Below are 14,507 nucleotides of genomic sequence, written 5' to 3'. Positions count from 1 at the left end.
GTTTCTCTCATTTTTTCTCCGTGCAAATGATTAATTATTGAAGAATTATTTATATAATTTATATGTTTATCGGTCGATTGAGTGATATTATTTTTTTAACGAAATTGATTCTGGTTGTTATCAAGAATACGACTGCTAATATCATAGTTCTGATTCTGGACTCATTGATAAACTAATTCCATCGGCTGGTTGCTTCCGGGCATTTTGTTCTCGTTGAATTGCATCTACAGTTTAATAACAGAAATTATTAATAATATAATCAAAATTGTGTTGACAATAAAATGAGAATTTAGAGAATTCAGATTCTAATGCCATCTATTGATGTTTAAAGAAGTTCGAACAAAAAAAACTAACCAATGGTCGCTCTTTCTTGCCATCTCTTGCGATTTTCTTCTAGGTTATCGAACCATGGACGTTTCAATCGACCACCTTCAGCCTTACAATTACCGAATGATGTACAGTGTGAAAATCGAGGGGAAGCGGGTGCACTTGCGACCGGTCTAAAATGGATGAAAAGAATACAAATGAGCTCGAATTTGAATTGAATTATATTCGTTTCTTTTTCTGTTAGAAATTACCTTGAATTGACTTGAGAATCAGCTGAATCGACGGAAAGTCCACTTCTCTTATTCTTATATGTGGACAAGGATTTAGGTCGAGTTCCGTTATCTGGTAATCTCTCTTCGAGACTTTCCTCTGAACTTCCTGATGAGTGTCTACAGCCTTCCATTTGTTGATAAATCTTATCCAAAAGGTCACCACAAACCTCCAAAGAAGGAGCCACGATAAAATCGATAAAACCTGAGAAAGTTGTTCCAATCCACGCGAAAACGAAAAATTAAATAGCATTTTCATCTTCGTCTTCATCTCAAATCGAATTGAATTAATTATGATAACCTTACCTATCTGTGATTCTGCAACTAATGTAGTATTACGATCACATAGCGGTGAATAGGGTAACCCAAGTTCTCGTTCCTTATCACCCTGTAAATATCAATCGATGAAGGAAATTAAAGTTAAATCATCAATCAATTTACAAAAAAAAATTCAATAGGCATCAACCATCTTATCAGTTTGTATCATATTTTCAATAAAATTTGACATGAAACATGAAATACCCTGAGGGTTGAAGTCATAATGTTCATGTTCATATCAAATAAAGAAAATATCATGGAAATAGATTGATAACTTTTTCTATGAATAACAAAATCTTAAATCATTGTCATCATTCAAAGGGAAAGTTAGTAGTTTTTTTTTGCAATTTTTTTCTTCCAGAATTTTGGTTCACAGAATAAGATAAAAAATTCCAAGAACTGATTCCCTGAGAATCTGTCAAACAAAATTTACTGACATTCGCCTTTCCCCATTTACCATGATATTGTTCATCTATTTTTCATTCGCCATCATAATCGTCAGTAAATCAGGTGAATGACAATAAATGAACATCTTACATAACTGAGATGGTGAGAACCGTATTAGAGGGAGAACAAGAGAAAGAGAAAGAGAAAGAGAGAGAGAGAAAAAAAAGTTCTGCATCCAGTTTCCATCATCATGATAATAATAATCATGTATTCAGCTGAATAATAATGTCACAAGAATGTTGAGAATGAGAAGAGAGAAATAGAAAAAGAGAAAAATAAAACTTTGACAAGGAAAAGAATAATTTTTTTTTCTTCTTCTTTCGTTATTCAAAAATATCACAATTCTGATAATAATTTTCTCAATTTCCCTCGTCGGTCATTTTTCTCACCTGACGGAAAAATTCTTCTAATAAAAGTTCTGTCCATCGTCGATGAATATCCCATTGTTTACTTGGATGGCTTATGTCACAACAATGAAGAACCAGAGAAAGTGCTTTCGATTTGTCAACCGTAAATTCATTAGTATTTGAAAGTAAACTTTTCATCGTTTTTATCTGTTGAAAATGTGAAGACATATCAGTCGCTAGAACCATATCGATCACAAGGGTACGCAGCTCTCTACAAAAATCGAAAAGAAAACTCCAATTAATACAAAATAGAAAACCGATAGAAGGTTGAAAGAAAAAACCAAGCTAAAAAAGTTCTCTATTCTAGTATCAATTCTAACTGATAGATGTCATTAGTCAACAGAGAAATTTTGAAAATCTACTAGTCGAGTTTCAAATTTGCCGGTTTTTTCGAAACAAAAAAAATTCGACCAATTACACTTACCTGTATTCTTCTTTATTTAAATTTACAAGTATATTACAATCATTTTCCTTAAGAATACGAAATGCTGCCGAGATGTGAAAATTTTCCAGAACAGCTCTGTCATTATAAAGAAGCGCAGTTTCCGATCTGAATGATAAGAAGAAGAAGAAAGAAAAAGTTGTCAATATTATGATTTACTTTTCGAAAATATCATATTAGTCAACATACTCTGACATGACATGGAAATTATTTGTTGTTCCAGTGTGTTGAAAATCATGAATTATCGCAGCCAAAAGAGTTGCAAATATTTCCAAATCAGTTAACCAATTCTGTTGGATGAATAGATGAAAAATTCATCAATTTATCAAGAAAAGCGAAAAAATTGAAAATAATTGTCAACTAATGTGCTACAACCATGAAACAGTAATCAAGTTTATCAGTCATGATACACATTGAATTTATACATTGTAATTACAATTATTCAATTGGTTAGAATGAAATGAGAATTGATATTATTCCAATCTTTTAATCCAAGAAGATTAGTTAGATTAATACTCACAACTAATCCCATTTTTGATAGCATGTAGTGGACGGTTTGAGTTACATCGGCTGCATGGATATTATTATGATATGGATTTTTGAATTTAGTGTATCCCTGTTCAAATTGATTTAAACAGCTTTCTAATGTTTCCAATGGAATCTTGAATAAGAAACAATTGAATTAAAAGGTTAGTTGATTATTTTGAATTTGAATTTACGTTTGAATTACCTTGAACTTATGAACTAAACCATAGCGATTAAGAAGCTCGTAGCTGATATACTTGAGAACCTGATTATTTGATGCTTCGTTTAACTTGAAACAATCGTAGGACCAATTGTCGATACTCTGTGACGAAGTGGTGACAAAATGTTTAATTTTATGATTTTTTCAATGGCGGAAGGAAGGGTGAAAAATATTCGTTTTATACCTTTAATTTATCGGCAATTTTGGGTGGAATTTGTACCATGTTAGAACAGCAAAGTCGACGATATAATCTATCAACCATGATTCCTGCTCTAATTGCATTGGCAACTGAACGAAATTTAGGTTTCTCTTCAGAGCGACGTTTTTGAGCGGTATTATTACGGGTAAAGGTTGAGGCCAACCATTCACGAACCTCATTGGGAACTGCATCCGGTTGAACTTCAGATAAATCATCTTCTTCATCCAAGATTTTCCTATTGAAAAATGAAGCAAGCAAAAAAGAAAAAACCAAAATAAACTTCCTGTTAGAACTTATCATCTAATAATAGACGAAACGATCGAAAAGTTCAATCGAAACAATGGACAAAAATGCAAATATCAAGAAAATGATTGAAAGAAAATGAGAAACAAAGAAAATAATATCAATTTATCTTTGAAATATTCTCGAATTATTAGAACAAAATCTAAGCAACTGCTAATAAAAATCGAATAAGAAAAAGGAGAAAAAAAAAGTTCTAATCAAAAAATTCGATCAAAGTTTTTTTTTCTTCTCTTCTATCTGACATTTTGATCATTTTCCTGTTCTCATGATTTCTTTGTTTTTCATCATGTTATCGTACTCGGAAATAACATTAAATATCAAGGCGATCAACACATAAATAAGATAACAATAAATAACAAACAGAGACATTGATTTTAAATTGATCAACAATCAGAATACAACAATTAAAACATTAACAGGAAACAAGAAACATAAGCAAACAATGAAACAAAAGTTGCAAAGGTGAAAACATGAATAAGATGAGATTGATTGAGTTACAATCAAATTAATGAGAATGAGGGATAATTATGATGATGATGATTCTAATGAGAAATTGAAATTTTCACATCTCCATTGGTGTAAAATCAACAATCATGATAAACTTTAATTACTTTCATCTTACTTATCTAAATTGTATCATTTGGTTGGAGCATATTAAACGTAATCATGTGGATAATTATATTTATCATGTTACCTTTTTGTAACTATGATACTTTAACTAATCATGAACTTTTGGTGTAATTAAGGCTCAATTTTAAATTAGCTCATGATTATAGTTGTTGGTAAAAAAAAAAGTTCTCAATTCGTAATAATAATATAATAGTTGAAATGTCTCATTTTGATTCTCATTAAATTAGTTACTTTAAATGTAAATTAAGTTCTTAACTTTTTAAGTTTCTTTTTCATGTTTACCTTTTCCCCTGGAATCATGAATTTCAATTCATTTAATGAGGAAAAACTTTTTTCTCTTCTTTTGTATAAATATGATTACGAACTTGTTATTTTATTACTTAGAACTTTTCTCTCACCCTGATTCTCTATCTATTTACAATTTTACACCTTTAAATCTTATTCTTTTTATCATGTTCCATGAGATTTACTCAGGAAATTATTTCGATTACAAAACTTACACCAAGTATTCAGACTTTCATCAAATTCATTCACCAAGTTTCAACTGAATCACTTTGATCAGTTGAGATTCATTTTCTTTTTTTTAGCAATTAGAAACTAAATGAGACTAAAAAAGTTGTCAAGCTGATGATTAGTTAAATATAATGAGATTTAATTACAATTTATAATCAGATGAAACAGGAAAAAGCCGCTCAAATGTTACACAATAAGATTACAATTAAACTTTGAACTTCTAATTAACTTTTACTTTAGAATCAATGGATTTAGATGATTATCTTATTTCAACTGAGCTTTTCCTCCAGAATAAGTGTTGGAAAAGTTGGAAAGGTCATCGTTGAAGGTTAATTGTCTTGTAAAAATCAACTGTAAACGTTTCTGACGTAACAATGATGATAGTAATTATCATATTGTATCTAATGAGATAATCAAATTTTTCCAATTAGAAAAACGGATAATAGAAAATGAAAAGTAAAATCACTGAGACTTTACCGTAAAGGATTAACTAATGATCATAATGATCATCGTCGATTTTGATTAAATGAAATGATCAAGATACACAATTCATTTAACAGAATAGGTGAAAGTTGAAGACTGAAAAAAAAGTTGATCCAAAGTTAAAGCTCATTAAAGTGTCTCTGACATGATAAAAGTTACCTCTTCAATCTGGTGTTACCTGTGTGTGCATTTTTATCCTCATCTTTTTGGATATAACGGTAAAATGTTCATTTAAAGCTCTTCTCTGACAGAGAGATAACGATGAACAAAAAGAAGATGAAGATATAAAAGAAAGAATCTTTATTTTTTGTTCTCTCTGTCTCTCTCTCTCTCATCCAATTATCTATTATTTTTCGGATAGAATTCAGTCTTTATCGTCTTCATCATGATGCTCATTTAAAAAAAGGTAGGAGATGGAATTCAGAATGAAAAAGAAGATGATGAAGATAATAAAAGTTTTCTTCTTTTTCGAATCACATTAAATCTGATGATGATGATGACAGAAGATGATAATGTTGATGAGGATGAAGATGTAAGCAGAAAAAAACAAACACAACACTGATCAATCAACTGGATTAACATTTAATCAACTAAATTGCATAATCAGTATTATTTACATGAGAACAAAAAAACTTACGATTCAGCAATTTAATTTAATTCAGTTTACTTATCTAATTTTTTTTTCTCTTCAACCAAGATGATGATTTATTAATCAATCGATAGAGTTGAGGTTATATTAATAACCAATTTCGAGGTGAGAATAATTTTCTCACTTGATAACAATTAACTGATTGGTTGTTTATTAATCAGCTCAATTTGACTATAAAATAACTAATTCTCATTTATATTAATGATCAAGAGCAGCAAATTGTAACCATTTACATTTAGCAATCAAATTTTTGGATCAACGATTTTTAATCTAATTTGATTATCAACATTAAATTGTCAACACTGTCAATTTGATATTGATCAGAATCTTGATGATTAGATTCATATATCAATAATATATTATTATTATTAACTAGATTCCCTTTTGATAATATGTTTGTATATATAAATTTTGTTACTGATTGATCATCATTGATGCATTTATATGAATTCATTTATGATTAATGAATTACAATCAACAACAATCAATGACAATCAAATGTTTAATCATCAGTATCCAGTTTTTTTTTGTTGATGATGAAAGCTAAATGAATCCAATTAACTTGAATAAAATAATTGCCTATCAAAATGTGTGAACATTTATATTCACAAATCAAACATATTATTTAATAGTAAAACAAATTCAATATAAATCAAATGACCATTGATTTGTGGTCAGAGTAAAGTGATTATCTTAATCAAGATATTAACATATAATTACCATTCAACTAATACCGATAATATGATTACTAATCGATAACATTTCTCATGGAATATTGAGAATTTGAGAATCAAGAGAAAGCAAGAGAATTGAATATGTAAAGATAATTATGATTAAATCTTCATGGGAAGATGAGTGATATTAACTAAAGTGTTTTCGTACATTGGAATTAAAATGTAAAGTTTGTAACTTGGAAGATATTTAAATGATTTAACAATTAGCTCTAATGAACACAGAACTTAAATATTAGATGATAAACATTTTAGATTACATGAAATTAGTCATAATGATGATGATGAAATATAAGATGATATCAAGGAATGGCAATGAATTAATGATATATATATATGATATTAAGATAACAAGCAAAAAGGTATTGCACATTTACGGTTAAATACACCAGGTAAGTGGGTGGGGAGGGTATGCAAAGGAAAACTTTGAGCCTTTGGTTATGTGCAATGAATATTAGAATGCAGTTGAAATTGAAAAGGTAAAAGGTAATGATGCAAATGATTAGATAACCACAACAGCAACATTCAGAATGAAATATCATGATGATTATGACAAAGTTAATTGTGCATCTTTGCTTTGCAACAATTATGCCTTTAAGATATTGGTAAGGTGGGTGTTTGTGTGCTGTGGTGTGTGTATGTGTGTGTGTGTGACTGTGACTGTGTATATGTGAGTGTGTCTTTAGGTGGGTTTTGTTTTCTGGAAGGTGAATATCAATGACTGAATGAAGGATATATATATATCAAGAATAGTATCTTATTCTTTACGTCTCTTCATGATAAACAATAACAACTTTTGAATTTTGTATAAACCTTGAAATTTGTGTTGTTGGAATGGTTTTGTTGATTGATGAACTCCTTAAATCTGAACTCATTTCAAGTGATGATGATGCTATTGTTGTTGTTGCTGTTGTTGTTTTTGATGGTAATGATGGTTTTGTTGTAGATAGAGATGATGATTGATTAGTTATTGGCACAGGTCCACAAATTGAAAGGGATTTTGTTAATAGTGATGGAGTTGGATCACTTGGAGCTCTTACTCCAAGTCCTTTTTTCCTAACCAATCCTGGTCGCCATTTCCTTTATTTAAATTCATTTTCAAAATGGTTTGTTTTGTTTTCATGAGGATCAACATGTTATATTGTTCATGATGTTCAAGTTTTCATGGTTAGTGTTAATCACGATCAGAGGATAAGGTAGTAGGTTAAACAGAGAGGGAGAGAGAAAAGGAAAGGAAATAAAGGCAAATGATGAAGGACGAGAAGATACACCACAAAACACAGAAGAAGATTGAAAAGATGATGATGATGATGATGATAAATCGAAAGTGAGAGAGAAAGAGAGAGAAAGAAAAAAAGAGAGAGAAGATAAACAAAATGAACACATATAAACACACAATAGAATAGAAGTTGTTAATGAATTCGTAATAACTGTTGAACTTTCTTTGAATTCTGGAAAAAAAAAAGAATCTTCAAATTCAATATTGATCGTTATTCAATCCCAGAATCATCATGATAGTTTCATAAACTGAGAACTGAATCATTATGTTTAAAAATTAATTTGATTGATTGTTGGATCGTTGTTGCTGTTGTTATTATTGTTGGATTGTTGATCATTAATAGTTGATTTCTTATAAATTGTTTGTAGTAAAGTTACAAAGATAATATTAATATTTCAACAACAACAAAAAAATGGTAATAATATTTTTCACTCTCAGTTTCAGATTCATGGTGATATTATAAATTCACATGGTAATGGTTTTATTATTATCATTATTATATGAATGGATATCAATTGATGCTAATATGTATCAATGTAACAGATATACACTCACATTAACACATAGAACACATATAAATATAAATTACATGAGGGAATAGAAAAGTTCAGTCATGATGAATATTATTTCAGCGAAATCTAGCCTTCAATATAAGGAAAATTCAATGATAAGTATAAATTGATTCGTCTAATTTTATTGAGAGTATAATGTTCACCTGATTCTCAGAGTTTCAGGTTATGTTGACTTTGAATAAAGTTCTGAAGTTTTATTATTTTTTTCTTCTTCTCTACGAATAAATTTCAGCTCCTCATTAATTAATTATATGCTAATCAAGAATCTAATTTATCTATCGAAAGGAAGAAAAGTTCAGTAAAGTTGAACAGAAAATTCGTAAATTTTTTTTTCGCATTTATATTCAATTCACTATCTATTATTCATTATATAATTGTTCATTCATTATCATTGTTAACCTTTTCCTATTGACCAATGGTCATTTATCAATGGACACATAATCATCGTCATCATTATATTAGCATAACAATTAAGCTAAATTGGACTGTCAAATGTGTATGTATGTATGTGTGTGTGTGTGTGTTTAAATTATTAATATAATTTAGATAATAAATTGAAGTGAAACTTTTTTTTTACCGCGAAATTTTTTGTTTTTAAAATTTTTTTCTTCCCTTTCGCTTTTATCAAACAAAAATTACCATTATTATCAACTGAACCGTATCAACAATTAATAATGATTAGTTAATTGTAGTTTACCTGATTGTCCAGTTTTCTGGTTGACCAGTGAAAAATAATTAGATAACACAATTGACCTCAACTATTAACTATACATTAGTTTCAATTAGTTATCAACTGGACACGATAATTATTATTATATATTATCTATATTAGATGATGATGAAGATGAAGATGATAATTATGATGACAAATAATATTACAATTAGTAAATTAGATTTAAATATATGTTTGTGGTAGTAAATTATCACCAAAATGATTGGAAAACAAATAAACAGATAATAATATGAATATGAATGAATGAGTAAAGAAAAAAAAACCGAAACAAAATTAGATTAACATTTAATTATGATTACAGGTTAATTGTAGAAAAGATCAGCTGATTGTTAAAGCCCAATGATGATGATTAGATTTTAATTAGTAGTAATTAAATTTTCTTTCTACTTTTCTAGAATCTATTTTATGTTATTAAAGACTATCACTAATAAGGGGGAAATAGTTTATTAAAATATCTCGTAAAGAAAGTAAAATTAATGACGAAAACTGATTACTTTAATTGTTGCTAAATTGTCAATGATTAAGTTCTTACCTTGTTTCATCCATGGTCACTGTATCCAAGACACAGGCAGCATATTGAAGTGTCTTCTTGAGTATTGATATCGGTACTTCCCCATGGTCCAAATGTTGAGCCAATTCCCTTAATCTAAATGATGATTATCGTAATGATCAAAATAAAGGGGAAAAACAAAACGATAGAACAATTAATTTTAGGTAAGATTAACCAACAATATAAAAGATTCATTCAATTGAAATCATCATGATGATAAGTATGAAAATTTAGTTACAAAGGATAAGAAGAAAGTTCTGACTGAGTTAATGTTCATTAATGAGATTGAAGTTTTATCGTTCATTAGATAAACTTGATAATATCAATAAAAATATTCAACAACATCAATAGACTCAATTTTTTATTCGAGGAACAAATTTTCAAGGAAATACGTTGAATCCTTGAAAATTTATATCCATATCTATGTATCGATCCGATATTATCATGAAAGTAATGATAATAATGTAATAATAATACATCATCATGGTGATGATGATGATAATATTATAATCATCATCGTTTTATCATCATGATTATTACGTAAAAGTGTCAGACCTTTCAGAGCAAAGAGAGACCATCTCTTTGGGTTTCATATTTGATTTAGTTTATAAGTTTGACTTTTAGATGATCAAGATGATGATGATGATGATGATGATGATGATGATCTGTATTTGGAATGATGATTTCAATGGATTTGTTATTTGTGATTCGGTGAAAACTGATTGACTTGAAACTTTATATTTATATACGATGAAAGATGATGATTCAAGTGTATATCATGAAATGGAAACATTCATTTGGTATCTTTTTTCCTGGATATTATTATTTTGTATCATCATCATCATGATGATTATGATGATGATAGGTTTAGGTTAAACCTTATTGGTATTAATATTTGAAACATTGATACTCAGATGATAACAATAACCATGAAATATGAGCACATAAGAGTAAGATGATTATGGTTTCAGTTTTTTTCATCATAATCCCAGAACTTTTTTTCTCATTAGTTTCACTTTCTATTAATATTAATAGTTTGAAAAGTAATTAAACTTGTACATAGACACAGTTAACTATTGTTCACTTTATCCCTGCTTTAATTGTGACCAATTAATCGTAACAATTAGCACATAAACAATTTACAAATTCGTGATGATGATGATTCAACTTTTAGATATTTTCAAGAAATGAAAAACTTTTCACTTTCATTATATTATCAATTTATTCATTTGATTGTTGGAACTTTAATTTTCATTGATTACAATCAATTATAACTAATTGTGACTCTGAGTGAGACTCAATCATGTTTAATTGTATCAATAGTAATCAATGGTTATATATATTTGTGTTCAAGTGATTAACTTGTAATCTAATCAAAAACGATACATTTCATTTTTTTTCTGAGTCTATGACGTTTAGCAAATGATTGGTAAATTGTTGTTGAACCAAATCAATTTTGTTTTTAATTGTTTGCAATACATTGAAATAAATACACAATTGTAACAATTGACTTCTAACTAAACGGTTGACGGCAACAATTAACTTTAATCATCATCATCATCATCAAAATTTATTGTCATCACAAAAAAAAGTAAATATTTAATAATCAATTGATTTGATTGATACTATTAACCATTTCCAATCACAATTTAGACCTACAATTAAATATTATCAATTGTTATATTGGTTTGATCAATTTTTTTCTGTTCCATTGTAAATCATCATCCAATTATATTGTTTAGTAATTTGATTGTAATGATTTAATTGCTAATCAATTACCAGTAATTACTTGTTTTCTACCTGAACTTTTATATTTATTAAATTAAGGCCTTTGGATGGGCTTGAATCATATTGGATTTAATAATCATTTGGTTTCATGTCTCATGACAATTAAATCAATTCATTGATCATCATCATCATCATCACAATCAACTTGAAGGTTGACAATCAACACCTCAAGGTTAATTTACAAACAATCATAATCTTAAATTGTTTGCTATCAGTCAAGTTGTTAATCAATTGTCAACCTTTTCAAATCCATGTAATGATAATATACTTGTTCATAACACTTACACAATGTTAATTGTTAACAATCAAATTTAATTGCTCAGGTAACCTTATCATTAAGAGAGGAGGGAGGAAAAAAGTGTTGACAAATTTTAACAGAAACGGAAATGAGAAACATGATTACTATTTCCGCTTTTGACCTGAATAGTTAAGTTCAATTGGTCAAGTTGGAAAAGGTGATCAACTAGATAATATCAATGGAAAGATATTCTGATAACAATTAACTTCCTTCCTGATGATGATGATTATCATCAGTTAATTGTTGATATAATTCAATTGAAAGAGGAGACAAGAAAATATTGGAAAAAGATGTGATAATTTTTAAGAATCAAATTCTGATAAAAGTTAATCATCAATCCATTGGTGATTTCCTTCAATAATCAATTCTTTATGTATTGTCAATTGTTGGTAATCATTTATGGTTAACTTGCTTTAATTACATTTAAAACAATTAAGAGATAATCAAATCATCAGATAAAAGTGTTCAAGGTTTTTGTTTGGTCCCCAAATGAATAACATGATTATCATGAACCATGAACATCCCTTCATGAATGAGTGTATATCCTTTTTCAGGGGATAATATGAACTTTCATTGGAACAAGAAAAAAAGTTTTACTTTCTTGGTTAATTAATTAGACTCTAATTGCAAATTTGTTACCTTACAATTTACTACAATTTAGCTAATAACGTTTGACATTATCATCTCATAACCTTAATATCACCATGATAATTATCATTATTATCATGATGATAATAACAATCTTTACCAATCGATATATATCGTGATCCTATTCAACTTAATCATCTTGATTGTAATCAGTTAATTATACATCATGTAAATCTAATGACAATTATTTTCTTATTATAAGGTCATAACTAGAAATCATCTTATTCAATTTAAAATTCATTCTCTGAAGATTCACCTGAGAAAATGATGAAATTCATGATAATCTAAATTCATTGGGATGAATCTGAATTCTCATTGTTTTCATTGTGATTTTTTTTGGCTCGTTAATTGCTGTTAACTTTATTTTCTGCTTGTTGATTGTGATCAAATATTGGTAAATATTATTAATACATTTAATTGTTATCTCTTTCTGATTCTCTTTCTAGGTTAATTGCATTCACTTTTAATTGTTCACTAATTACTGTTGCTAATTCACCAATCAAATAGATACTTGTTCTAATAATTGCAATGACAATTAGCTAATCATTGGCTGTTTTGATGAAGAAAAAATAACAATTTTAACCTTGATAATTTTACACATTAAATTGATTGATTTTGAAACAAGGAAACTATTGATTTGATTGATTCATCCGTTAATATGATTGGATATTGTTTCATTGACCAGTGATAATTAAAAGTGAAACAATCAAATTAGTAACAGTTAAATAGACAATCTCATAGTTGATTGTTTTCATTTTGACCACAACTTTTGTATTTCCATCAAATCAAGGATATTACTGGTAGATTTTCATATTTAGTCCATTCATCAGAATTGAAACAATTTGAAACAACCATCAAGTTGAATCCAATCAATTTCAAAAATGGATTGATATTGATTTCATTTGATAAAAAAACTACAAGAGATGATGAGATTAATCAACTAATCCACTTACCTGGAAGCGGCTTTATCACAAGCTTCAACAGTGTCCACCGGTGGAAGTGTCTCCATCGTTGATTCCTTCAGAATTGATGAAGTATCGGTTACGATTTTATCTTCAATAGATGACGAAATATCCTTATCCTTAGCATTCCATGGTGAAATAGCCGATGGAACTGTTGTTTTCTGAACACCACGACGAGCAACAATAGCTGAAAATGATGAATTTAAAGAGAGGGAGAGAGATAATTAAACAATTTACTGGTTATGATGGAGAAACACTAATTGTAATGTCATCGAAATCAATTTGATCTTGTAATGAGTAATTGTTGGTGTCGGTGATGAAGATGATGATGAGGATAAGGTTGAGGATAAGGTTATGAGGTTGTTAGGAAGGAGAGTAATTGAATGAGAGAAAAAAACAAGAATAATAAAGAGAGAGAGAGGGAGAGAGGGAGATGAGGAAGATAAGAAAGTGTAGATAAACTATTGTGAGTTAATCAAATCGAATAATCGAAAGTTAATTCTCATTGACAGTCAATTCTATTGTTAAACAATCAACTGTAAGTGTTTATCAATAATCATTATCATCAAGGAGTAAACAAAATTCACCAATAAGTAAACAAAACGATGAAAAGTTTTGAAAAAAGTTTTTCTCTTCCAAAACAAAGATTCTGGTGATAATCATATGGGAAGATAATACATTACACTGCCATCTACTTATGATAAACTTTTTCTGAGAAGATGATGATGATGATCTTTGCATGAAAAAAGAGAGGATGATTTTTGAGAAAGAAAGAGGTCACCACTGAATATGGAAGATTGGAAATAAGGATGATAATAAGGGAACTGAGTTATGGGTTGATGAAGAAAATAAGATGATGAGATGACAATAGAAACACTGATTAGTAAATTAGCAGAGGATGAGAAGAGAGAGAGAGGAGATGAGGAAGATAAGAAAGTGTAGATAAACTATTGTGAGTTAATCAAATCGAATAATCGAAAGTTAATTCTCATTGACAGTCAATTCTATTGTTAAACAATCAACTGTAAGTGTTTATCAATAATCATTATCATCAAGGAGTAAACAAAATTCACCAATAAGTAAACAAAACGATGAAAAGTTTTGAAAAAAGTTTTTCTCTTCCAAAACAAAGATTCTGGTGATAATCATATGGGAAGATAATACATTACACTGCCATCTACTTATGATAAACTTTTTCTGAGAAGATGATGATG

At 28.7% G+C, this 14,507-nt stretch overlaps 1 protein-coding gene across 2 annotated transcripts in view; it reads right to left on the bottom strand.

The window, feature by feature from the left end:
- Nucleotides 1-5: 5 nt before the first annotated feature.
- The window catches only part of LOC128395825 (dual specificity calcium/calmodulin-dependent 3',5'-cyclic nucleotide phosphodiesterase 1A-like), a 64,428-nt gene continuing 49,926 nt past the window's right edge, over nucleotides 6-14,507 (bottom strand). Inside the window, exons 4-16 of one of the 2 annotated variants that reach the window (XM_053356307.1) lie at nucleotides 13,285-13,480; nucleotides 9,580-9,693; nucleotides 7,277-7,543; nucleotides 3,140-3,389; nucleotides 2,941-3,057; nucleotides 2,731-2,871; nucleotides 2,400-2,500; nucleotides 2,193-2,318; nucleotides 1,751-1,979; nucleotides 903-984; nucleotides 579-801; nucleotides 355-500; nucleotides 6-224 (exon numbers count right to left, since the gene is read on the bottom strand). In XM_053356307.1, the coding sequence (XP_053212282.1) occupies nucleotides 142-224; nucleotides 355-500; nucleotides 579-801; nucleotides 903-984; nucleotides 1,751-1,979; nucleotides 2,193-2,318; nucleotides 2,400-2,500; nucleotides 2,731-2,871; nucleotides 2,941-3,057; nucleotides 3,140-3,389; nucleotides 7,277-7,543; nucleotides 9,580-9,693; nucleotides 13,285-13,480 (2,075 nt within the window). In that variant the 3' untranslated portion in view covers nucleotides 6-141. The remainder of the gene's footprint in view (nucleotides 225-354; nucleotides 501-578; nucleotides 802-902; nucleotides 985-1,750; nucleotides 1,980-2,192; nucleotides 2,319-2,399; nucleotides 2,501-2,730; nucleotides 2,872-2,940; nucleotides 3,058-3,139; nucleotides 3,390-7,276; nucleotides 7,544-9,579; nucleotides 9,694-13,284; nucleotides 13,481-14,507) is intronic. The other variant, XM_053356308.1, reaches the window with a different exon arrangement.

This window comes from Panonychus citri, unplaced genomic scaffold (genome assembly GCF_014898815.1).
Source record: "Panonychus citri isolate SS breed McGregor unplaced genomic scaffold, ASM1489881v1 Contig00141, whole genome shotgun sequence".
In the NCBI taxonomy this organism is placed as follows: Eukaryota; Metazoa; Arthropoda; class Arachnida; order Trombidiformes; family Tetranychidae; genus Panonychus; species Panonychus citri.
The sequence above is the reverse complement of the archived record's forward strand: the minus strand, read 5'-3'. Positions and strand labels throughout refer to the sequence as shown.